This window comes from Chiloscyllium plagiosum, unplaced genomic scaffold (genome assembly GCF_037043375.1).
Source record: "Chiloscyllium plagiosum isolate Xiang-an unplaced genomic scaffold, Cpla_swu_hap1 HiC_scaffold_7, whole genome shotgun sequence".
In the NCBI taxonomy this organism is placed as follows: Eukaryota; Metazoa; Chordata; class Chondrichthyes; order Orectolobiformes; family Hemiscylliidae; genus Chiloscyllium; species Chiloscyllium plagiosum.
The window spans coordinates 16,165,735-16,192,475 of NW_028270145.1; the positions used below are offsets into that span (position 1 = coordinate 16,165,735).

At 42.6% G+C, this 26,741-nt stretch overlaps 1 protein-coding gene across 4 annotated transcripts in view; it reads right to left on the reverse strand.

The window, feature by feature from the left end:
* Window positions 1-918: 918 nt before the first annotated feature.
* Window positions 919-26,741, reverse strand: part of vps8 (VPS8 subunit of CORVET complex) — a 570,470-nt gene continuing 544,647 nt past the window's right edge. For 3 of the 4 annotated variants that reach the window (XM_043693080.2, XM_043693078.2, XM_087988772.1), the window contains one exon: window positions 919-1,218. In XM_043693080.2, coding sequence (XP_043549015.2) covers window positions 1,078-1,218 — 141 coding nt within the window. In that variant the 3' untranslated portion in view covers window positions 919-1,077. The remainder of the gene's footprint in view (window positions 1,219-26,741) is intronic. The other variant, XR_015757598.1, reaches the window with a different exon arrangement.

Genomic DNA, 26,741 nt, shown 5'->3' on the forward strand with positions numbered 1-26,741 from the left:
ATGAGGCGAAAATTTTTTTAGTCACAGTGGTTTGTGTGTGGAATGCACTTCCAAAGGAAGTGGTCGATGTGGCTACAGTTACAATGTTTAAAATACACTTGGACAAGAATAAGAAATGTTTGTAGGGATATGGCCAAGCGCAGGCAGGTGGGATTGGGTTTAGTTTGAGATTATGGGTGGCATGAACTGGTTGGACCGTAGGGTCTGTTTCCACGCTGTATGACTATCCTGACTGAATTACTTGGTAGCAGTAACAGTCATCAGAGGACTACTCTCTCACTAGAGAGACAGACGACTAGTGATGAATTTAGCCTGAGGGCCATCACACCTCAAATGAGGGGCAAGGTTGAGAAAGTGGGATCTTCCTGGTGACCTGTGCTATTGCAGTCACTATGCATCATGAACCAGCTTACTGAGCTAACCAACTTTCATTAGTTGGTACTAGCCAGAATAACTGTGGCTACTTTATACAGCCTCAGCAAGTCGGAACAAGATTTGGCCAGGGCTATTTATCATGTTCACATTTGAGTGTACATGTGTCAAGGGTAGACTGCCATTGTGATGCTCCCATGGGACAGAATTTCTAACCATCCAGGTATAGTGGGGGAAACAAAGGATGAACAATTGTACAGTTTACAATCAAGATACAGATGGAATAATGGCCAGTTGTACATGAATCTGGGGAAGGCTAGTTCTAATTTTCAGGAGACTGCGAGAAAGACTGTTGAAAGGAGAAGCATCTTTTCATGCAATAATTAATTTTAAAATATTAAAATCTTCCCCATCTCAAAAATATATATCTTAATTAGAAATCAAGGCATATCTGGTCGTGAAGCTGTGAATTTGCATGTTAATGTTTCTGCAGAAATTGGAAACATATATTGCACCTATCTATTGACAAGTATTGAAACAGCTAGGTAACTTAGGACATATCTTTATTAGTTTTAAATTCAGAATTATTTGACATACACGAACAACTGTCAATGTCAGCATTTGCATTAATTCAACAATTAAAACCGTCAGGGATGTGTCAAGAGTGTTCAGTCTAGTTTGATTGCACAAACATCATTTGCAGCACTAGTCCTCAATGACTGGAGGTGGTGACAAACGCAGTTGGAAGTTTTCATTTTGGAAAACGCTGTTTGCCACTGATCCAGGATGGAATAGGCCATGCTTGTCACTGCTTCGGTTACGAGAAAGTTCTGTGAGAATTGCCAACTGCAACAGAGCAAAGAGCAAAAGTATGAATGATGGTGTTAACTCATCAACCATCAAAGTTTCAACCTGTAGGGGCTGATAAATAGTTCATGTACAAAAACCTAGTAGGCATACATCTGTTCAACTCTCAGAACATAAAGACTCAATACTATCCAAATACTCATTCTTTTTCTGCACAGATGACAGCATTGTTAGAGGCTACATCAAGTGTGAATGTTTAATCTCAGATCAGTCAGCTTTTGAAATCCATAGACACCAAGGAATATCAAGGGCAGAAACCTGGATCTAGGTCCACCCCGATTTCAATGAATGGTAAAACAGGCTTGAGGGATGAAACGCTCCACTCCTACACAAATAGTATCAATGAGCTAATTGGTGATTCAAGATGTTAGTTCACCACATCCAATCTCAACAGCAATTAGGGATAAGCCACTAATACTTGCTTTATCATGTCCCAGGAATAAATTAACAGAAGACATGATCTTTTCCTCTATACTATTAAAATGCACCACAATCAATCAAAAAATTCCATTTGTATCAATTCTTGGCCTTCTCTGCTTCGATGAAATTAGTTTCTTTATCCTATGTTTTCCCTCATTAGTTTCTATCCCTGGCATCATCTGATGAATTTACGTCATATTTCTCAAAGTATTTGTGGTCTCCACTGAAATGAGTCTTAGCTCTACGGGCTGCATCACAAGTGGGTGCAAAGTACTGAGCTGAGAAAGTCAGTCCTACCTAAGGTTTTCAACCAAACTGGATTTTCTGGCATTCTGTAGTATGAAGCAATAGCTGCTAAATGTTCATGTTTTAAATAAAAGTAGGTAAAGTCAACATAGTCATACCTATGTATATCATGACAATTGTATCTCATGAACTATATCACCAATAGTCATCAGGCTGCTGTCAATACATGGGGGGGGGAGGGGGGGGGGGGTTCAACCTGAGGATCACCACAGCTCAGGTGAGGGCAGAGGTTGAGAAGATGAATCCTTAAATATCCCCTCACATATGAACTTCTGATCCTACATGACCAACTGCTGCAATGGTGGACTGGAACATGCCTCACTTTGCATAATCTGGCCAAATTTGTAACTTATTGGAACTTTATCCCTATAGATATTTTCTAATTGACCTGTTCAGAGACGTTACTACACATCTCTGGAGCAGGTCGGCCTCCTGGCTCAGAGGCAAAGGCGCTACCACATGACAAGAATAGGGTATACAATTGACAATATCTTGATCTTACAGAATAGTTTCAAAGAACTAAATGGTCCTAAGCTCTATGTTTCTATGCGCTCCAGCAACCCACCAATAGTATTTGAACAGCATTTTGCAAAATCGTGCCCTCTACCATCTGGAGGACAAGTGTAGCAGAATTATCGAAACATCACCACTGACAAGTTCCCTTTCACTTCACTGTTATGATCCCAGAAGATGTTACTACTGTATGAGCCAGATCCCAAACTGAAATCCAGCTTGATAGACCATTTTTAAAAGTTTTAACAAGGTGGTCTTTTCACTGAAACATAAGCAATGCCACAGATTTGTCCTTCACAATAAAAAAACGATTATCACAAGGAAATGAAGATAAAAATAGAACAAACCAAGCTGTTTACCTAAAGCACAATTTGGAAGATTTTGAAACATGTGCAAAATAAACCACATTTAACAAACATCAGCACTCAAACACCAGAGGGAGTTCCCTTCTCTATCTAGGTTTGACTCAAATATTTCCTTGATAGCCTCTCCCTTCATCATTCACACAAGTGAGGTGAAAATTTCACTTCTTCACTTCTTTAAATAACTTCTTCAGGTTCTAACTAACCACAGGTAGCACGGTGGCTCAGCGCCAGGGACCTGGGTTTGATTCCAGCCTTGGGCGACTGTCTGTGTGGAGTTTGCATATTCTCCCTGCATCTGTATGGGTTTCATCCGGGTGCTCCGGTTTCCTCCCACAGTCCAAAGATGTGCAGGTTAGGTGATTTGGCCACGCTAAATTGCCCATCGTGTTAGGTGCATTAGTCAGGGGTAAATATAAGGTAGGGGAATGGGTCTGGGTGGGTTACTCTTCGGAGGGTTGGTATGGACTTGTTGGGCCAAAGGGCCTGTTTCCATACTGTAGGGAATCTGACCTAATTTCTGGAATTTTCAAATTAAAACCCTTGCAGTGAGGTAACCACCTGATGAAGAAGCATGCTCTGAAATCTAGTGCTTCCAAATAAACCTGTTGGACTATAACCTGGTGTTGTGTGATTTTTAACTAAGTCTTAAGTATTCTGAATGAACTCCTCTTTGCAAGAGAAAATGCTCTTACATTATTAGAGGTCTCTCTGCTATAGGAAAGATGTTGTGAAACTTGAAAGGATTCAGAAAAGATTTACAAGGATGTTGCCAGGGTTGGAGGGTTTGAGCTACAGGGAATTGGCTGAAGCTATTTTTCCCTGGAGCATTGGAGGCTGCAGGGTCACCTTATAGAAGTTTATAGAGTCATGAGGGGCATGGATAGGATGAAAAGTCAAGATTGTTTCCCCAAAAAGGGGGAGTCCAAAACTAGAGGGCATAGGTTTAAAGGTGAAAGTTGAAAAAATTAAAGGAATCCAAGGGGCAACTTTTTCATGCAGAGGGTGGTGCGTGTATGGAATGAGCTGCCAGAGAGATTGGTATAATTTAAAAGGCATCTGGTTGAGTATAGAAATAGGAAGGGTCAAGGGGGATAAGGGCCAAATGTTGGCAAATGGTATTAGATTAGTTTAGGGATACACCGTGTGGGCGGCACGGTGGCACAGTGGTTAGCACTGCTGTCTCACAGCGCCTGAGACCCGGGTTCAATTCCCGCCTCAGCCGACTGACTGTGTGGAGTTTGCACGTTCTCCCCGTGTCTGCGTGGGTTTCCTCCGGGTGCTCCGGTTTCCTCCCACAGTCCAAAAGATGTGCAGGGCCAGGTGAATTGGCCATGCTAAATTGCCCGTAGTGTTAGGTAAGGGGTAAATGTAGGGGTATGGGTGGGTTTCGCTTCGGCGGGTCGGTGTGGACTTGTTGGGCCGAAGGGCCTGTTTCTACACTGTAATGTAATCTAATCTAATCTAAAAACATTTGGTCAGCATGGATGAGTTGGACTGAAGGGTTAGTTTCGCTGCTGTATGTCTCTATGACCCAACTAGGTCTTTTGCGAACTGAAACAAATACTTCCTAGTCTATGGGCCTTTCCTAAACATCAATCAATTCTTGATTCTTCTCAATCGAAAGCAAGATAATACCTTTCAATGTTTGCTCTCTCTGATCATAAAACTCTCACAATATAAGTTCATTTGTATTTGGAAGAATTCAGAAGAATGAAAGGTGACTTTATCGAAACATACAAGATTCCAAAAGGACTTGACAGGGTATATGCAGAAAGGTCGTTAAGTATATTCAAGGCTGAAATAGATTTTTAATCCGTAAAGGAATAGAGGGTGATGGGGAAAAGGCAGGAAGAATAATTTGAGTGTTATCAGATCAGCCATGATCTCATTTAATGACAGATTAGATTTGATGGGCTGAATAGCCCACTTCTGCTCCTTTGTTTAACTGTTTTAAATTGATATGATCACTCCGGGAGAGCCCCAATCACCTAATCTCTGACATATACTATTTTGTTTTTTTTTAAAATCATGACTCCAAAAAAACCGAAAAGTTAATTATTAAACCTCCTCACATACATCAATGAAAGTACACATGGCGGCAGTTTAAAATGCAATCTCTGCAATAAACGATATTATTCTATGTAAAACACACACATTGCATTACACCACATATCATTCTTACTTGGAACTATATCACTGTTGCTGGGTGAAAATTTTGGAAATCCCTAACAATACTATGGATGCATATTTGTACCGAATGGGTCCAGATGACATCATTCCAGGTCCTTAAGGGGGAGGGGGAGCAGCCCGAAGTCGTGGTCCACATTGGCACCAATGACATAAGTAGGAGGAGCGCTGAGGATGTTAGGCAGGCTTTCAGGGAGCTAGGTTGGAAGCTCAAAGTTAGAACGAACAGAGTTGTTGTCTCTGGTTTGTTACCCGTGCCACGTGATAGAATGTCGAGGAATAGGGAGAGAGAACAGTTAAATGCTTGGCTACAGGGATGGTGCAGGAGGGAGGGATTCCGGTATTTGGATAACTGGGGTTCTTTCTGGGGAAGGTGGGACCTCTATAAACAGGATGGTCTACACCTGAACCTGAGGGGCACCAGTATCCTTGGTGGGAGGTTTGCTAGTGCTCTTGGGGGGGGGGGGGGGGGGGGTTTAAACTAACTCTGCAGGGGCATGGGAACCCAGACTGTAGCTTTAGGGTGCAGGACCTGGAATGTAGGGAGGTTAGGAACATGGCATCAATTTCAAAGGAGGGTGCCTGTAAACAGGAAAGTGGTTTGAAGTGTGTATACTTCAATGCAAGAAGTATACGAAATAAGGTAGGTGAACTTGCAGCGTGGGTTGGTACCTGGGACTTCGATGTTGTGGCTATTACGGAGACATGGGTAGAACAGGGACAGGATTGGCTGTTGCAGGTTCCAGGGTTTAAATGTTTTAGTAGGGTCAGAGGTGGGGGTAAAAGAGGGGGAGGTGTGGCATTGCTTGTCAAAGATAGTATTACAGCTGTGGAAAGGACGATGGATGAAGACTCGCCATCTGAGGTAGTTTGGGCTGAGGTTAGGAATAGGAAAGGTGAGCTCACCCTGTTAGGAGTTTTTTACAGGCCTCCTAATAGTCCTAGAAACGTAGAAGAAAGGATTGCGAGGATGATTCAAGAGAAGAGTGAAAGTAATAGGGTGGTTGTTATGGGGGACTTTAACTTTCCTGATATTAATTGGGAAAGCTATAGCTCAAGTTCGTTAGATGGGTCAGTGTTTGTCCAATGTGTGCAGGAGGGTTTCCTGACACAATATGTAGATAGGCCAACAAGAGGTGAGGCCATACTGGATTTGGTTTTGGGTAATGAACCAGGCCAGGTGTTAGAATTAGAGGTAGGTGAGCACTTTGGGGACAGTGACCACAATTCGGTGACCTTTACTCTAGTGATGGAGAGGGATAAGTGTGCACTACAGGGCAAGAGTTATAGATGGGGGCAGGGAAATTATGATGCTGTGAGGCATGACTTAGGATGTGTGGCCTGGAAAAGTAAGCTTCAAGGCAAGGGTGTAATTGATATGTGGAGCTTGTTCAAGGAGCAACTATTGAGTGTCCTTGATAAGTATGTGCCCGTCAGGCAGGGAGGAAAGGGTCGTGTGAGGGAGCCGTGGTTTAATAAGGAATTGGAATCCCTTGTTAAAGGGAAGAGGGCGGCCTATGTAAAGATGAGGCGTGAAGGTTCAATTGGGGCGATTGAGAGTTATAAGGTAGCCAGGAAGGACCTGAAGAGAGAGCTAAGAGCAGCAAGGAGGGGACATGAAAGGTCCTTAGTTGGTAGGATTAGGGAAAACCCTAAGGCTTTCTATAGGTAGGTCAGGAATAAAAGAATGACTAGGGTAGGAATAGATCCAGTCAAGGATAGTAGTGGGAAGTTGCGTGTGGAGGCTGAGGAGATTGGGGAGACACTGAATGAATACTTTTCGTCAGTATTCAATCAGGAACAGGACATTGTTGTCAATGTGAGTACTGAGTCACAATTAAGTAGAATGGATGGCTTTGAGGTATGTAGAGAAGAGGTGTTGGAAATTCTGGAAAGGGTGAAAATAGATACGTCCCCTGGGCCTGATGGCATTTATCCTATGATTCTCTGGGAAGCAAGGGAAGAGATTGCAGAGCCATTGGCCTTGATTTTTATGTCCTCGTTGTCTACAGGAGTAGTGCCAGAAGATTGGAGGCTAGCAAATGTGGTTCCCTTGTTCAAGAAGGGGAGTAGGGATAACCCTAGTAACTATAGGCCGGTGAGTCTCACTTCTGTTTGGGCAAAATCTTAGAGAGAATTGTAAGGGATAGGATTTATGAACATCTGGATAGGAATAATGTGATCAAGGATAGTCAGCATGGTTTTGTGAAGGGCAGGTCGTGCCTCACAAACCTTATTGAATTCTTTGAGAAGGTGACTAAGAAGGTGGATGAGGGGCAAGCAGTAGATGTGGTGTATATGGATTTTAGTAAGGCGTTTGATAAGGTTCCCCATGGTAGACTACTGCAAAAAATACGGAGGTATGGCATTGAGGGTGAGTTGGAGGTTTGGATTAGGAGTTGGCTGGCTGGAAGAAGACAGAGGGTAGTAGTTGATGGCAAAGGTTCATCTTGGAGTGCCGTCACTAGCGGTGTTCCGCAAGGATCTGTTTTGGGACCATTGCTGTTTGTCATTTTTATAAATGACCTGGAGGAGGGGTTAGAAGGTTGGGTGAGTAAGTTTGCAGATGATTCGAAAGTCGGAGGAGTTGTAGACAGTGAGGAAGGATGTGGCAGGTTACAGCGGGATATAGATAAGCTGCAGAACTGGGCAGAAAGGTGGCAAATGGAGTTCAATGTAGCTAAGTGTGAGGTGATTCACTTTGGTAAGAGTAATAAAAAGATGGGGTACTGGGCTAACGGTCGGATACTTGGTAGTATGGATGAGCAGAGGGATCTTGGTGTCCATGTACACAAATCTTTGAAAGTTGCCACCCAGGTAAATAGTGCAGTGAAGAAGGCATATGGCGTACTGGCTTTTATTGGTAGAGGAATTGAGTTCCGGAGTCCTGAGGTCATGTTGCAGTTGTATAAGTCTCTGGTGCGGCCACATCAGGAGTATTGTGTGCAGTTTTGGTCGCCATACTATAGGAAGGATGTGGAGGCACTGGAACGGGTGCAGAGGAGGTTTACCAGGATGTTGCCTGGTATGGTAGAAAGATCATATGAGGAAAGGCTGAGGCACTTGGGGTTGTTTTCATTGGAGAAAAGAAGGTTTAGGGGTGACTTGATAGAGGTGTATAAGATGATTAGGGGTTTAGATAGGGTCGACAGTGAGAATCTTTTTCTACGTATGGAGTCAGCTATTACAAGGGGGCATAGCTTTAAATTAAGGGGGGGTAGGTATAGGACAGATGTTAGGGGTAGGTTCTTTACTCAGCGAGTCGTGAGTTCATGGAATGCCATGCCAGTAGCAGTGGTGGACTCTCCCTCATTATGGGCATTTAAGCGGGCATTGGATAGGCATATGGAGGATAGTGGGCTAGTGAAGGTTAGGCGGGCTTGGATCGGCGCAACATCGAGGGCCGAATAGCCTGTACTGCGCTGTATTCTTCTATGTTCTATGTTCTATAACACTTATTCAGAACAATTAAGGATGAAGAATAAATGCTGTCCCAGCCAGTGATGCTCGCATCACAAGAATGAGAAAAACATTTTTTTTAAAATCCTGTTCATTTCCAACTTGTCGTCAGAGACCAGCCAAAAGAATACAAATTTTGAAGTTATGGAGTTTAATTTATGGTCTCTGGTTACGTTACTCAAAAGTGACTAATCAATACTCTGAGCTCTAAACTGAACAAAAATAGCAAACAAGATGAATCACAAAATTGTGTCTGCGTTGGCTCTCTGAATGTGCATCATGACCTTGTGTCTTTTCTCCACAATCTTGAATACTATTTCTATTTAAATAATCTTGAATGGCTCAATGAACATGCTTCCACCACACTTCCAGACAATATGCCCCAGTCCCGAAGTACTTGCTCTGTGAAAATGTTTTTACTCACATCACATTTGCTTACTGCTGGCACACCACCCCCTCACCTCCATCCAGGACCCCAAACAGTCCCTCCAGGTGAGACAGAGGTTCACCCGCCTCTCCGCGATTCTAGTTTACTGCATCAGGTGCTCCGGATGTAGTCTTCTCTACATCTGGGACACCTCATGTAAACTCGGCACATTTTGCCAAGCATCTCATCTGGGCCTGCAGGGAATGACCTGACTTCCTAGTCACCGCCCATTTTAATTCCTCTTTCCACTCCCTTTCCAACATGACGATCCTTGGCCTCCTCCATTGCCACAGTGAATCAGACCGCAAACTGGAGGGACAACGTCGAATCTTCTGCCTGGGCAGCCTACAGCCTGGAGGACACAACATTGAGTTCTCCAATTTCAAATAACCTTCCTTCCTATTCCCTGACTCCCCTTCCCGCCCCTGTCACTCTGTTCCATCCCTCTGACCGACCCTCCTTCCAGCTACCAACTGGATTCATTCCTCCCATCGACCTACCAGGTCATATCCTCTACCTGTGCTCACCTATCCCTATCTCACCACACTGTCCCTCTCCCCACCCAAAACCCTCCCACAACCCCAACCCCTGCCTTATCTGCAGCTCCCATTAGACCCACCCCCGGTCCTGAAGAACGGTTATACCCCAGTGACTTCACCACCTCCTAATGCTGCCTGGCTTGCTGTGTTCTTCCAACCTCCTGCTTGTCTACTTTGGATTCTAGTGTCTGCAGTTTTTTTGTCTCTTCTAAAAAGTAGTCTTTATCAGCGCCCTCTAACTCTTAATCCTTTTGTAAGAGGAGACAATTTCTTACCATCTGCTTTGTCCAGCCCTATCATGATTTTGAAAACTATCAATTCTCTGCCTCCTCATCTGCAAGAAAAACCAATTCACCTTCATAATTAAAGTTCCTTATCCCTAGAGACATCCTTGTAAATATTTTCTGCATTCTGTCCAAAGCATTAATATACTTTGTAATGTATGGTGCCCAGAACTATACATAATATTCTAGCTGAGTCCAATGAGTATGTTAGCTGGAAATGTGTTGCTGGAAAAGCGCAGCAGGTCAGGCAGCATCCAGGGAACAGGAGAATCGACGTTTCGGGCATAAGCCCTTCTTCAGGAATGGGGAAAGTTTGTCCAGCAGGCTAAGATAAAAGGTAGGGAGGAGGGACATGGGGGAGGGGCGTCGGAAATGTGATAGGTGGAAAGAGGTCAAGGTGAGGGTGATAGGTCAGACTGGGGTGGGGGCGGAGAGGTCGGGAAGAAGATCTCAGGTTAGGAAGGCGGTGCTGAATTTGATGGATTTGACTGAGACAGGGTGGGGGGAGGGGAAATGAGGAAACTGGTGAAATCCGAGTTCATCCCTTGTGGTTGGAGGGTTCCTAGCCGGAAGATGAGGCGTTCTTCCTCCAACCGTCGTTTTGTTGTGGTCTGACGATGGAGGAGTCCAAAGACCTGCATATCCTTGGTGGAGTGGGAGGGGGAATTGAAATGTTGAGCTACAGGGTGGTTGGGTTGGTTGGTCCGGGTGTCCCAGAGGTGTTCTCTGAAACGCTCCGCAAGTAGCCGGCCTGTCTCCCCAATATAGAGGAGGCCACATCGGGTGCAGAGGATGCAATAGATGATATGTGTGGAGGTGCAGGTGAATCTGTGGCGGATGTGGAAGTTTTCTTTGGGGCCTTGGAGGGAGGTGAGGGGGGAGGTGTGGGCGCAAGTCTTGCACCTCCTGCGGTTGCAGGGGAAGGTGCCGGGAGTGGAGGTTGGGTTGGTGGGGGGGTGTGGATCTGACAAGGGAGTCACGGAGGGAGTGGTCTTTACGGAATGCTGATAGGGGAGGGGAGGGAAATATATCCTTGGTGGTGGGGTCCGTTTGGAGGTAGCGGAAATGACGGCGGATGATGCGCTGTACATGGAGATTGGTGGGGTGGTAGGTGAGGACCAGTGGGGTTCTGTCCTGGTGGCGGTTGGAGGGGCGGGGTTCAAGGGCGGAGGAGCGGGAAGTGGAAGAGATGCGGTGGAGGGCATCGTCGACCACGTCGGGGGTGAAATTGCGGTCCTCCAACCGCCACCAGGACAGAACCCCACTGGTCCTCACCTACCACCCCACCAATCTCCATGTACAGTGCATCATCCGCCGTCATTTCCGCTACCTCCAAACGGACCCCACCACCAAGGATATATTTCCCTCCCCTCCCCTATCAGCATTCCGTAAAGACCACTCCCTCCGTGACTCCCTCGTCAGATCCACACACCCCACCAACCCAACCTCCACTCCCGGCACCTTCCCCTGCAACCGCAGGAGGTGCAAGACTTGCGCCCACACCTCCCCCTCACCTCCCTCCAAGGCCCCAAAGGAAACTTCCATATCCGCCACAGATTCACCTGCACCTCCACACATAGCATCTATTGCATCCTCTGCACCCGATGTGGCCTCCTCTATATTGGGGAGACAGGCCGGCTACTTGCGGAGCGTTTCAGAGAACACCTCTGGGACACCCGGACCAACCAACCCAACCACCCTGTAGCTCAACATTTCAATTCCCCCTCCCACTCCACCAAGGATATACAGGTCTTTGGACTCCTCCATCGTCAGACCACAACAAAACGACGGTTGGAGGAAGAACGCCTCATCTTCCGGCTAGGAACCCTCCAACCACAAGGGATGAACTCGGATTTCACCAGTTTCCTCATTTCCCCTCCCCCCACCCTGTCTCAGTCAAATCCATCAAATTCAGCACCGCCTTCCTAACCTGAGATCTTCTTCCCGACCTCTCCGCCCCCACCCCAGTCTGACCTATCACCCTCACCTTGACCTCTTTCCACCTATCACATTTCCGACGCCCCTCCCCCAAGTCCCTCCTCCCTACCTTTTATCTTAGCCTGCTGGACAAACTTTCCCCATTCCTGAAGAAGGGCTTATGCCCGAAACGTCGATTCTCCTGTTCCCTGGATGCTGCCTGACCTGCTGCGCTTTTCCAGCAACACATTTCCAGCTCTGATCTCCAGCATCTGCAGACCTCACTTTCTCCCCAATGAGTATGTTACACAAGTTCAGCATAACCTCCTTGCTCCTGTACTCGATGCCACTACTAACAAAGACAAGGCCTATAGTTTGATAACTATTCACTTTACCTGTTCCTGTATATCCTATAGGTATTTCTAATTCTACCAAAATGTATCCCCTCACACTTCTCTCAGTTGAATATCACTGAGTTGCTTACTGCACCAACTTGTCAATGGCCTTTTGAAAATTTACACTGTCCTCCTTAGAGATTACAATGTTTCCAAGTTTTGCCTCATCTGCAGACTTGGAAACTGCCTCCTGAAAACCAAGATGCAGATCATTAATATACATCAGGGAAAGCAAGGGTCTCAAACTCAACCTATGGGGAACTCACTACAATCCTTCCTCAAGTTCAAAAAAAAAATCAAGTGATCATTACTCTCTATATCCTCTCACTCAGCCAATTTTGTTTTCATGCTGTCATTTTCATACCACGATCTACAACTTTCATCAGGTCTTGTGAGGTGCTGTATCAAATGCCTCTGGAAATCCATGTCATAAGAATTTCAAGGGGGTACAATTCTAAAGAAGCTGCAGGAGCAGAACAATGAGTGTACATGTGAACACAGCAGTGAAGATGGAAGGTTAAGTGGACAGGGCAGTTAACGAAGCATAGGGTGCTCTCAGCTTTTTTTAAACAGGACTAACAGCAAAGAGCTGAGGTTGAACTCATACCAAATACTTGCTAGACCTCAGCTGGAGAATTGTTTGCAGTTGAGAGTGCCACAATATAGGAAAGTCATTAATGCATTTCAGTATGTGCAGATGCGATCTATTAGAATGGGTTCAGGTGTGAGGAACTTCAGCTGTGAAGACAGATTGAAGAGATTGGTACTGTTCTCGCTGGAGCCAAGCTAGCTGAGAGGAAATTTGAGTGTAATTTTCCAAATCACGATTGGGCTGGACAGACTAGATAGGGAGAAGCTGTTTTGCTTGTAAAAGAAACAAGAGTGAGAGGGCATGGATTTAAAGTGACATGCAAACAAAGCAAGGGTGCTGAGAGAAAAAAGTCATTCCAAGTTGTTAGGGTGTGGAAAACACTACTTGGAAATGTGATGGAGGCAGGTTCAGTCGAGGTATGACAAGGGCAATGGATGGTTATTTGGATAGCAATGATGTGCAGGGATATGGGAAAAAAAAATAGAATAATAAAGCCAGTGCAAGGTCGAATGCACCTTCTGCACTGAGTTAATTCTTGATTTTGATGCTTGTTTTACAAGACCAACCAAGAATTAGTTTCAGGCGTCTCCTTCCTTTGAAGCAAATTTTTGGGTAGTCAAAGTTAGGCAATCTCCTTAAATCTGTTTAGAATGAATTCTGAATACTGTGAACCGTAATAGATAGCTTTAATCATGACCGTCCAGCATACTGCCCTGGGGTAACCGGGATTATTCACTCCGAACACATGGAATGGCTCGTCAGCTATGAATGAACTCAAAATATGTTGAAATGGTTTCTAGTCTACAGTGGTTAAGATTGTATACAAGGAATATTACTCAACATTTAAGTTGTGTTATAATTAAAAGCCAGAGCCAGGTCCAGAATTGGTATTGAATATCTTAAATCTAGTCCTGAGTAGCCTGCAAATATTCATTGCCAATGGCTACACATGATTAGTGGCAATTGAGGATAAAGTACCAGATTATGTAGGACACTATGAAACAATACTGCAAACTCTTAAGCAGAAGTTGGATCTCAGATCCAAAAGTACATTGTCATATATTCAGACTGCAAACTTACTTACTTAAGTTTTTCTGATTACTCATGCGATTTCTAGTTATCTTTGGTTGGACTTACACTGGGACCCTTCGAGTAGCTTATAAAATACCTTGTTTGTAGTTCTGCTACATATAAGAATTATCCAGTCACAGAATCCCTACAGTGCAGAAAGAGGCCATTCAGCCCATTGAGTCTGCACCAATGCTCCAAAGAACATCTCACCCAGACCCAGACCCTCACCTCATTCCCATAAACCCTATTTACCATGGCTAATATATCTAATCTGCTCATCTTTGGTTTGTGGGAGGAAACTGGAGCACCTGGAGGAAACCCATGCAGACACGGGGAGGAGGGGCAGCGGAGAATATGCAAACTATTTACCATTTAAGGTTGAGGCAAACAGCAGCAGAACAGCTCATATTGAAAAAGAATATTGCATGTGGAGGTGAGGTGTTTCCACAATGAACACATTGCTTAAATCTGCAGACTGACTTCACCACATTTGCCTTTTAACTGATGCTAAGTATAGCTATAAAATGGGACATCATCTTCAGGAATTGCTGAAGGAATATATAAAAGACACAGAAGGATAATAAATAAGTGTCATTTGGCAAAAAATGTTGACAAAAATACAAAGATAGAATAACCGTCACCAGCAAGCCTGAAGAACTCACACAAAGGTGGACATCAGAAAGTGTCACTTTCAAGAAGCTGGTCATCACCACGAGAGAAAAGTAGAGTGACAAAAAGTGACAAAGAGCAGCAAGATATCCCTGGGGATAAAAAGATGCAGGATATGTTCAATAATTTGCAGCCAATCATTATCTTTGGCTTAGTTAAACGTTGATGTCTGCTAAGCGTCTTGAGTTGTTGTCTTGGGTCTTCATGTGACAGAACAGGCTGATTCTTAACCAGCAGATCTTTGGACATGTGGACAGATACCATTCTTCCTCACATGCTCATATTTAAGCAAAATTCTTATGAAAGGTCAATGACCTGGAACATTAATCCTGCTTCTCTATCTTACCAAAACTGTCTGACGTGAGTACTTCCAGCTTTTTCTGTCTTAATTTTATCAAATACCACTCCAGAATGACCTTAAAGCCTTTTGGTTACCACTGGAACCAAATGTGCTCAGGTAATAGAAATGGGCAGGAGTAGAAAATATTGAGTGATTTCCATCTCCAACAAGGGTAGAAAAAAATGTGTGTTCTATCCTGCTAGCCATGGGTGCCTGTAGGGAAGATTTCACTGTTATACATTGAAGACTAGAACAATCTGAATATTTAAAACTCATTAGTTAATCAAATGGACAGAACTACTTATCTCTTTAGCACAATATCTGTCATTTGCTTAATACATAGGAACAAAAATAGATCGTACCATAAAACAGAAACTATTTAACATATTCATGAATTAGATTGTCCTTTAAGAGTCAGAATTAAGGGACCACAACTTCTAGCTCAGTGCCATTGTTTTACCTTTGATATTTAAAGGCTAATGGTCTAATGTTTTAATTTTGCAATTAATTAAAATTAGAAACTCATGAATTAATGTAGATTCTTTCATTAAAATATGAATGAACAGAGCTACCTTTCTCCCCAAGGAGATATGGCATCTGTTTTAATATGGATGGGTTGAAACAACTGGAATATTAGGAATTGTAACAAAATCTGAACATTAGCAGTTTACATTAACTTTGTCAGTTGGAGAGTATAACTGGCTGCTTTTAATAGCTTTAAAAATATCTTCACATTTTGCATCATGGTTCCACAGGGACTAGCTGCCTTTATATGCTTCAAGTATCAATTCTTCATAGGATAATATTGACAAAGCTACTGTATTGTGGAGTGTATGCACTTAAGCCTTATCCTCTTCTTACCAATACCTGAATGTACTTTTTATTTGAGCAAAGGTTGATTATGAACATCAGTAGAAATCTCCTGGAATGACAGCTGGGTGAGAGAAACAAAAGGGAAATGGAAACTAGAATATTCTACATTTAACACAAAAAGCATTGTTAAAACCTATATGGGTTCTCATAGCAACATCTGTTATTTGAAGAAAGTGAGTTAGCTAAAAGACAAGTTGTTCACTGTGAGAACATGTTTCATTTGGGCCAGAGAACAGTGATGGTGGATGACACTGTGATAATCTTCTGTTCAAGACAGAAGTGAAACATTTTCAGGCCATCCTGGTAAAGGATGCAGTCGTAGAAGGATTGGACATTCATGGTGAATGAGTTGGTAAGTGTCAGGAATCTGCAAATGTTAAAATGGTGATGGACTTTGGAAGAGTTAGGATGTATGTGAGAAGAAGTACTATTGCTGTCACTGTTACCACATGGAGACTGCAAGGGAGGAACAAAGAGATCACTTTTGCATACATACATAAACTGTAAACTTAATTTAGAGCTTACTGCATTCACTCTTACTCTGATTAAATGTTGGCTGTTATTTCTTACTGTGATGCTATCCATCTCTTTCAATCCTATTTCTTTGCTCAAATGCTAAATCCTGATTCTCATTATCATGACAAGTTAATGTAAATTCTTCCTAAAAAGCACTAGCCATCATCCCCCCAAAAAATTGGTCCCAACTCTTTTGCGGTTCAAATGTAGGTTGTTACAACACCATGTCAACAGAAAGACAGCCATCTTTTGAATTTTTGTTTTGAAGTTTGCTAAATTGCTGTTTGAGAATATTAACTACGGTCGTGCATGCAATTGCTCTCGTCCCATAAGTGAATAAAAACAGTATTAACTGCAATACAGGATGAATAGGCTTGCTTTTTAATTCATGTGACTGAATGTGTGATTCTTAGTTCTGCTTTGCAATCAAACTTACATTTAATCCCATTGCAAATCAGGTTTTACTGCAGCATGACTGTAATAATGTACTCATAAAATATTCCTTCACAACTCAAAGCCACAGATGGTGAGCACAGAGAGTACAATACAATGATTACACCGAGGTCTTCTGCACATTTGGAGTAGCAAATTACAGCCTGTGATTTTTTTAATTGGCAAAGCTACAGGCTCTCTGTTCTGGTCAGAAAAAGGAGAATTGCGAAACATTACGCTCATTGAAAATCTCAGACATTAATGGGTCAGAATACATGAACTTTCTGTCAATTGCACAGACAAGAAATTAAAGCTAAACACAGATGAAAATTTCACGATTCACTGTTGCGACAGTGTTTAATGGAATGACAGCAGCTGCTGAATCATAAGAATATTAAAGATGTTCAGCAAGGTCAGAGCTTAAGATCATAAGAAATAGTAATGGGAGTATACCAGTCGGCCTACTGAGTCTGCTCCACCATTCAATAAGATCACAAATGACTTGATTGTCAGAATGACACTGAGCACATTGGTGAATCTTGGTCAGCTCACTATTAAATCCACTTTGCTCCCTGAACTCTCTTGTTGATCAAAAATCTGCTTAACTCATCCTTGAATATATAATCTAGCTTCCACTGCTCTGTGGAAGAAGAATTCAAAGACTAACAACTCTCTGAAAGAAACACTTCATGAATGTCTTAAATAGGAGATCCCTTATTTTTAAACTGTGCTTCCCAGTTCAAGGATTGACAAACACAGGCAGTAACTAAAAAGTTTGTTATGACAAAGCCCACCTGTTAAATTGTACGCTTTGAACTGTCAGAGCGAGAGTGCTCCTTACTAACCAGGAGCAGGCCAAGCCAGTGCCTATGCTAACTTCCACCACTGAAGCTTCAGTACTAGCTCCCTATGTACTTGTGGATGGGCACAAACAATGCTGCACATTATTTAGGAGTGTCTCATCTATAGACTAAGTGGTGGACTAATCACCTTAAATGCAGCAAATGAGGAGGTGATTACTTGGCTCCAGGGACTTTCATACGCTAAATTGTTGTTCTTTTCAAAACGAATTACCAAAATGGACAATCTCACAATTTCTCATGTTTTACATCATCTGCCAATTTTTTGCAAACTCATGCACTCTATGAATATCTCTTTGCAGACTCTGTCAGCCTCACAAATTGCTTTTCCATCTGTCTCTCTGCCAGTCAATGTGCCTCCATGTTGAGGCCTCTCATATCCCTGACTTATTTTGCAGTAGCCATCTTGTTCAGCAGAGCTGCCGATGCTCTAGAGTTGTTTGTACTTGGGTCTGCAGCAGTGTGAGCCACAAACTCAGAGGTAGATCATTTGGAGGTTATCCTTGCAAGATCATGCCTCTTTCTCATTTCCACCAGGCATGATCTTGGGATCTTCATTTGGCCCCATCATTTGGCACCCTGAAGCCCATGAGGAAATCCAACCCCATGTCTTTAGATGCAATTTAAAAAACAAATGTATTCATACTTTCTACTTACTGTACCTGAACCTTGATTAATAAGAAATGTACTGCACATTCCAAATAGGCATTTGTTTGATAATTTAGCTAATTACCAATGACAACCTGTTGCGACAGAAAAAGACTCGGGAAACTGTTCCTGGAGTATTCAGTGTGATCTATCGATAACATATATGTCATGTTTGGTGCTGCCTGGAAGGGAGGTAAAGACATTTTCAAGACTGACTTTCAAAAGGAAATTGGACAATCATTTTAAGAAAAGAAAATCCAGGACTGTAAGAAAAGGAAAGGGGGTTGTGATTAGTTCCATTGCTTTGGTAGACAGTTAACATGGATATGATGAGATAGAATGTTTATTTTTCTATGTAACAACAAACCTATTCTACAATGAAAATTTTATGTGAATTATTTAACTGAATGTCTGTTATTTTTTACAGCTCTTATTTTCAACTTGTGTATAAATCCTTTAAAGAGCAGAAAAACATATGATCAAGGAAGAAAAATTAGGCTACTCAGCTCTTCAAGCCTGCTCTGCCAAACAATAAGCTCATGGCTGACCTCATTTTAATCTCTAGATTTCTGCATAACCCTTCACCCCATTGGTAATCGAGCATCTATCTACCTTTGTCTTCAAAATATTTAAAGATTCTATATCCACTACATTTTGAAGGAAGAAATTCCAAAGACACTCAATTCTCAGAGAGTGAAACAAAATCCTCAACAAAGTTGGCGTGATCAATTCTCATAAAGCATTGATTTGCATGAAGGAATGAAACAAAGAAACAGCATTTATGTAGCATCTTTTACAAGCTGAGGACCTCCCAAAGTGCAGCACAGCCAATTAAATTGTCCTGAGGTGCAGTCATTGCTGGAAGGCAGGAAAATGCATCAGGGTCACACAAACAGCATCGCATGATGACAAGATAATCTACATACAGTGGATTTTTAAAGGGATAAATATTGGCCAGAACCACTGGGAGAACTCAACTGCCTTTCTTCAGATATGCTGCAGGATCTGCTATATCCACCTAGGGATCTCCAACAGAGCAGCAACCCTTCCTTCCCAGTATTGGACTAAAGTGTCAAGTGATTAAATGGCCAAGACACTGGAGTGGAACTTGAACCCATGATCTTCTGACTCAGAGATAATGGCTGAGGGAGTGAAATGGGGCAGGTAAGAGTGGATTTGTCTTATCCTCTGAGCACAGAAAATAATACATTAGAATCAAGTTGAAAATTTGCATAACAGGCTTATCATAATTACATTCACTTTTTAACATATACCATATACCCATCATTAGAATTACAACAGCACAATTTTAACTTGATATAATTGAGCCCAATGGCTTTGGAAGCCAGCTGTGAGATTTAAGGGGACATGACAACATGTGAAAGCAAATGCTGAAACTACATGGTCTAGCCTGCAACAGATGCCAGTGGGACCAGACAGTTGCACAGGATAAGCACCAATTCAATTCTAATCTGAAGAAGCTAGGGGAAGGCAGACAGTGAGACAGTGCAGTAGAAAATTGATTCAATGCCCTTCTGTGCAATACTATTTTACTTTCAGCACTATAACTGGGAAAGAAAGAATGATATCATTTTAGGATATCACAAACAATGCATACTTTTCCCCATCACACGAAATTATTCATATCTGTCCAACCAAGCATTAAGAAGCCACCATAAAACATTAGTGAGCTTTTGAAAAACTCTGAAAGGATCAGGAACTTTAAATGGAGTATCTTGGAGATGGAGTAAGTGAATGTTTTTATTCAAACACAAAACTTTTCTAAACACAGTGACCCTGAAATGTCAGTGTCTCCACTGGGATATGAGAGTAAATGGTATAAATGGCCACTTTTAGCTATTCACATGAGTTCCTGGAAAACTCAATCTCTTTCCTGCTGGAGTCACAGTGAGCAATCCAAATACTCCCCAAGGAACTTCTGGACCTGTTGGTGTTTGTGGCTTTATTTAAATCTCACTGACACAAAGCAACAGGATACAGCTATATCTTTTACTAATAAGACTTTCTACAGGTCTGCAGCCTCCTGAAGTTTTGCTGAACCCCAGAGAAAGCGTTTGCTCCTGGAGGGAGGTTTACAGTATTTTGGTTTCTAGTAATAAGGCTCATATTAAGCTGTTATATGGTGTCAAGAGTCGAATGATGAAGCAAGCTCTTCACATTCCAGCTAATCTTCACAAGTCCATTTTACAGTTTATAACACAATAAAATATAAAATGAGAAAATATTATTTCATATGTCAGGTTCAGTCCTTCATTTCAACACTACGTCATCACAAACTCCAAACAATCTAATATAATTGGCAACCACATTCCCAAACTGTTCATATTGTAGAATTCCTACGGTGCAGAAACAGGCCATTTCACCCACTGAGTCTGCACCAACTCTCTGAAGAGTATTTCACCCAGACCCAGCCCCCGCTAATCTTATTCCCTGTAATGCTGCATTTCCCATGACTAATCCACCTCACCTATACATCCCTGGGCACTATGGCCAATTTATGGGCAAATGGGCATTTACCCTGAGGAACTCTTGTAGATAAGCATCCCTATCTTGTAGATAGGGGTGCGTAGGTTGTTACTATATTTTACATTAGGATTAAATCTCGGCACAACATCGTGGGCCAAAGGGCCTGTTCTGTGCTGTACTTTTCTATGTTCTAGAAGTCCGAGGGATGAAATGATTTACCTTAAATAATCACAACCATGTCTCTTTGTGCTAGGTATGTCTCAAACTAGTGGAGCAGGTTTTGCCTGGGTTCCTTGCTGTCATAATCAGCCAAATGCTACCTTGATGCCAAGAGTCGTCAACCCCACCATACCTCTGACGTTTAGCTTGTTTGTCCATGCTTGCACCAAGATCATAATGAGATCAAAATCTGAATGACCCTGGCAGAAATGAAATGGAGTGTTAATGAGCAGGCTATTGCTGGATAGGGTCAAGATTAGAGTGGTGCTGGAAAAGCACAGCAGGTCAGGCAGCATCTGAAAGGAAAAATCAACGTTTTGGGCAGAAGCCCTTCATCAGAAATGCTGAATAGGTGCTACTTGATAGCACTATTGTCAATCCCTTCCATTATGTTGATGACTGAAAACACACAAATGAGCGAGCAATTACCCGGGTTTGGACTTGTTCTGCTCTTTGTGGCAGTGATATACACGTGAACTGTTCCACATTGCTGGGTACATGCCAACAGCAGCTGTATTGCAACATGTTGGCTGGGGACACCACTAATTCTGGAACACAAGTCTTCAGTACAACTACCATAATACTGTCAAGGTGGGTCGCCCCTGCTATCTAGTGACTTTAGTCTTTAATTTGTACAATGTGGAGCGATTTGAGTTGTCAAAGGTGGCACAGAGTCATAAAAATGTACAGCACAGAAACAGACCCTTTGGACCAACTCATCCAAGCTGACCAGATATCCCAAGCCAATCTAGTTCCACCTGCAAGCATGTGATCCATAATCCTCCAAGCCCTTCCTATTCATATACCCATCCAGATGCCTTTTAAATGTTGCAATTGTACCAGTCTCCACCACTTCCTCTGGCAGCTCATTCCAAACACGCACCATCCTCTGAATGAAAAAGTTGCCCCTTAGATCTCTTTTATACCTTTCCCCTCTCACCGTAAACCTATGCCCTCTAGTTCTGGACTTCCCGACCCCAGGGAAAAGACTTTGTCTATTTATCCTATCCATGCCCCTCATGATTTTATAAACCTCTATAAGGTCACCCCTCAACCTCCGACACTCCAGGGAAAACAGCCCCAGCCTGTTCAGCCGCTCCGTATAGCTCAAATCCTCCAACACTGGCAACATCCTTGTAAATCTTTTCTGAACCCTTTCAAGTTTCACAATATCTTTCCGATAGGAAGGAGACCATAACTGCACACAATATTCTAACAGTGGCCTAACCAATGTCCTATTTAGCCACAACATGACCTCCCAACTCCTGTATTCAATACTCTGACCAATAAAGGAAAGCATACCATACGCCTTCTTCACTATCCTATCTACCTGCGACTCCACTTTCAAGGAGCTATGATCCTGCACTCCAAGGTCTCTTTGTTCAGCAACACTTCCTAGGACCTTACCATGAAGTGTATAAGTCCTGCTAAGATTTGCTTTCCCAAAATGCAACATCTTACATTTATCTAAATTAAACTCCATCTGCCACTCCATGGCCCATTGGCCCATCTGATCAAGATCCCGTTGTATTCTGAGATAACCTTCTTTGCTGTCCACTACACCTCCAATTTTATTGTCATTAGCAAACTTACTAACTGTACCTATTATGCTCACATCCAAATCATTTATGTAAATGACAAAATGTAATGGATCCAGCATCGATCCTTGTGGCACTCCACTAGTCACAGGCCTCCAGTATGAAAAACAACTCTCCACCACCACCCTCTGTTTTGTATCCAAATGGCGAGTTCTCCCTGTATTCCATGAGATCTAACCTTGCTAACCAGTTTCCCATGGGGAACCTTGTCGAAAGCCTTCCTGAAGTCCATATAGATCACGTCTACCACTCTGCCGTAATCAATCCTCTTTGTTACTTCTTCAAAAAACTCAATCAAGTTTGTGAGACATGATTTCCCACATATAATCTCCCACATATAATCTATAATGCTGGGAACAACAGGAAGAGGTTGACATGTACCATTCACTCAGCATTTCTAAAGGTTGTTGAAAATGCTGCTGTGTTGTCTTTTGTACTGTTCTTCTGGGCTCCCACATGTTGAAGATGAGGATATTTGTGGAGAGTCCTCCTTCAGAAATTGTCTGTCTCAATTCATAAATGAATGAATGTGGCAAGGTTAGACAGCTTAGATCTGATTCTTTTTTGTAGAATTACTTAATTTTTTCTATCACATGCCATTCTCACAGTCTGGCATACAAGTAATCAAGTAGACCTGTATTGTTGCTTCACTAGGTATGCCTGATGCCACTACCAGCATGGCTTCTTACTCTTTACAGTGAACAAACTTAATGATAATGGTAATTTGGGATACACCAATTGTGGTTGAATATAATTCTGCTGCTGATTCCTCAAAGTGCTACATGGATGGTCAATTCTGAGTTGCCAGATCTTTTTGAAATCTATTCCATTCACCACGGTGGTAGCGTCACACAACATGATCGTGGGTATCCTCAATGTGATTTTGTCTTCACAAAGACTGTGCAGTGACCACTCCTATCAATACTATCATGCATAGATACAGCAGGTAGATTAATGAGAACCAGTCAAGTATGTTTTTCCATCTTGTAGTGCGCTCACCAACTGCTGCAGAACCAGTCAATATGTCCTTTTAGGACCTGGCCAACCTGTTCAGTCATGGTGTTAACCAAGCAGCTCTTGGTGATGGACACTGAAGATCTCATGCACAGTTACAATCTGTCCCCTTGCCATCCTCAATACTTCATCCAAGTCACATTGTTTACTGATTCTTCACTGGGGATAGTGGATGTTAATAAGCAGGAATTTTCCTTATTATATATGACCAGATGCCATGTGATTTTACGGGATCCAAAGTCAATGTTGAAGCTCCAAGCAACCTCCTTCTGCTTATACCACTTCAGGTGGGTCAGTCCTGCCAGTGGATCAGAAATACCCAGGGATGGTGATGATGGTGTTTGGAACATTGTTTATAAGATAGGATTCTTGTTAAGCTATTTCAGCGAACGGGGTGGCACTTAAGGGTGAACCACATTTCTGTGGATCTGGAGTTACGTATTGATCAAAACAGGTATGGACTGCAGATTTAATTTCCTTAAGTGAACTCATTGACAATGGTTACCATCACTGAAACTGTTAATTTCAGGTTTATGAATTGAATGGTGGTATTTGAACCATGTCCAGTGAGCATTGGTTTGGGCATCATCCATTGGCATTACACTGCCTCCTGCTTGGTCAGTGAAAATTCTTGGATATTCATCTATCTTCACATCTTCAGGATTCTCCCCTGTTCTCAAATCATGTTTGTCCTTTATCCTTAAATCATCAGCAGTTTGCCATCACAAAGCTCATAGTAAATCAAGACAATTTTGTTCACAGGTTCCTGAATTAACTTGGCTCCCTTGATCACATTTCCACATTCATCTAACGTAAACATCGTAGCCTTTTATCAGACAGAGTCACTGTATTACTACAGGACTGCTGGAACTGCCAGGAAATTGTTTGATCAGCTCTGTTTAAAAGGGAGACTTATTTTCTGAAGTTGGTGGGGGTGGGAGGAAAGAAACATAAATAAAGCGCTACATTTCTTCCCACCACCTACTCTCACTGGCATCCAAGACTTGTTCATACCCTTCACAGGGACACTCAAACAGAAATGAACAGTCCCTGGACACCTCCAACTGGAAATCAAAAGAACTGCGAATGCTGTCAATCAAAAACAAAAACAGAAGTTGCAGGAAAGCCTCAGCAGGTCTGGCAGCACCTGTGAAGAGAAATCAGAGTTAACCTTTTGGGTCCAGTGACCTTTCCTCAGATGCTGCCAGACCTGCTGAGCTTTTCCAGCAACTTCCGTTTATGTCACCTCCAATTGGAGTTGTCTCCCAAGTTGGATATGGATGAACAACAGACATCCTTTACACATAACTGAAACAGATGTAGGACACTCTGCATGTGAAAATATGGGGCATGATGCCTGTTTCAGGTCCCCAGTGCAACATGAGCTTGTCCTGAGACTACCAGTATCACTGGGCTTGCACTGAGTGAAACCAGTCCCACATTACCTGATGGAAAATGGCCAATAAACTTTAAACCATCTTGCTAACTGGTATTACTGTACAAACCACCAATCCTCAGAACACTTGTCTCCATCCACACTCTCAAAGAATCTTCCCCCATACAGGTCACAATCTGCCATTCTCTTCCTAAGCACCAGTGACTGACTGTGTGATCCACAGCCTAAACTTCGATTCCTGACTTAAATGATGTTTGTGTGTACAGTTGTAAGAACATGAATTAAAGCCAATTCTAGAACTTAACCACGAAGAATCCTCTGTGGGAACACAGGATTCCTAAAATGTGCATCCCCAAATTTCGAAGTCGTTAGGTCTGCCACTGGCTTTTTGCTAGAACAACTCACCAGTAACACCACAGTCTCCATACACCCTGCCCTCTCCTCTGCTTCAAATATTTATTCAATGTTCCCATGAAAGATGGACTGATTTCTGTTTCAACCACACTGCAGTCGGTCGGCATAAGCATGATGGGATAACATTTTAAAAGCTACTTATAAATATTTAAAATGTTCAAAACTAGAGTGCAGCAAGAGAGCTCAAGGCCAAAGGAAGCCATGTATGGTGCAACATAAACTAGGAAATAAAACTTTCAAAAGCAGGACACAGTGCTCTGATAATGCCCCAATCAACTTTTTTGACTTATTTCAAATTAAGACTGAGAAGTGCAAAATGTATCCTGCCAACCTCCCAGACTTTATTCCACACACCCAATGCAATGTATAAGCTTTTGTTATTTATTTATCCTCAGAGCAGTTCCTGACTGACCTGCTATCCTTCCAGCATTTTTAGTTTATGTCTCAGATTTTCAGAACTTTTTCACAAGATTTTGGAATCACCTTTTGTCTATTCCTAATTGCCCTTGTGAAGGTGGTGGAACTATCGCAGTCCATCCGATTTAGCTGCACCCACAGCACCGTTCCAAATCGAGCTCCAGGATTTTGGCCCACTGGCCATAAAGGACCAGTTATATCATTCCAACTCTGGATGGTACAGTTGTAGGAGAAATGTCAGGGTGATGGTGGCATTTCCATACATCTGTGGTCTTTGCCCTTTTAGGTGGCAGTGATCAATGGTTTGGAAGGTGATGCTAAAGGAGCTTTGTTGAGTTCTTACAGTGCATCTTGTCGATGGTTACAGAACCACCTCAGTTATCCGAACAATTCGGATTATCCAAACAAGATCTCAAGGACCCGTAAAAATGTTATCTGAACAATCAGTTATCCGAACAAAATACCCCCCCACACGTCTCACTCGGATAATTGAGGGTGTTCTGTGCACTGTTGCCACTGTGCATTGGTAGTGGAGGTGCAGCGAGTGGATGGGGTGAGAAACAAAAAGGCTGCTTTGCCCTGGGTTATGTCAGGCTTCTTAAGTGTTGCTGGAGAAACACTCACTCAAACAAGTGGAGAGCATTCCATCACCTTGCTGCCTTGAACCTTGCAGAGAGTAGACATACTTTGGGGAGTCAGGAGGTGGGTTATTCATTGCAGAATTTTTCAGCTTATGAAATAGCAACCTTCAGGATGTTGATACTGGGATATTCAGCAACTGTAATGCCACTGAATGTCAAATTCAGTCATGGTAATGCCATTGAGTGTCAAAGCATGCAGCAGCAATTTTGGTGTTTTCAAGACGGAGCTATCTAATGTTATATAATGCTGCCCAGTCGAGTTGTACTCATGACATTTCCATGGCTTCAGTGCCATGTCCATGAACTATCTGAACACATCTTCTTATTACTTACACAGATTGTCTTTAATCCTGGTTCAAACAGGTTCATTGCATTGCTCTTACCTTATCAAGAGGACAATGACAGGATCAGCAAGTCTTTTAAGATTAAAGAAGTAAGTTTTACAGCAGCATTATTATGGAGAGAAGTGTGACTTGTTTAGAAAACCCTTCAAGTGAATAAAT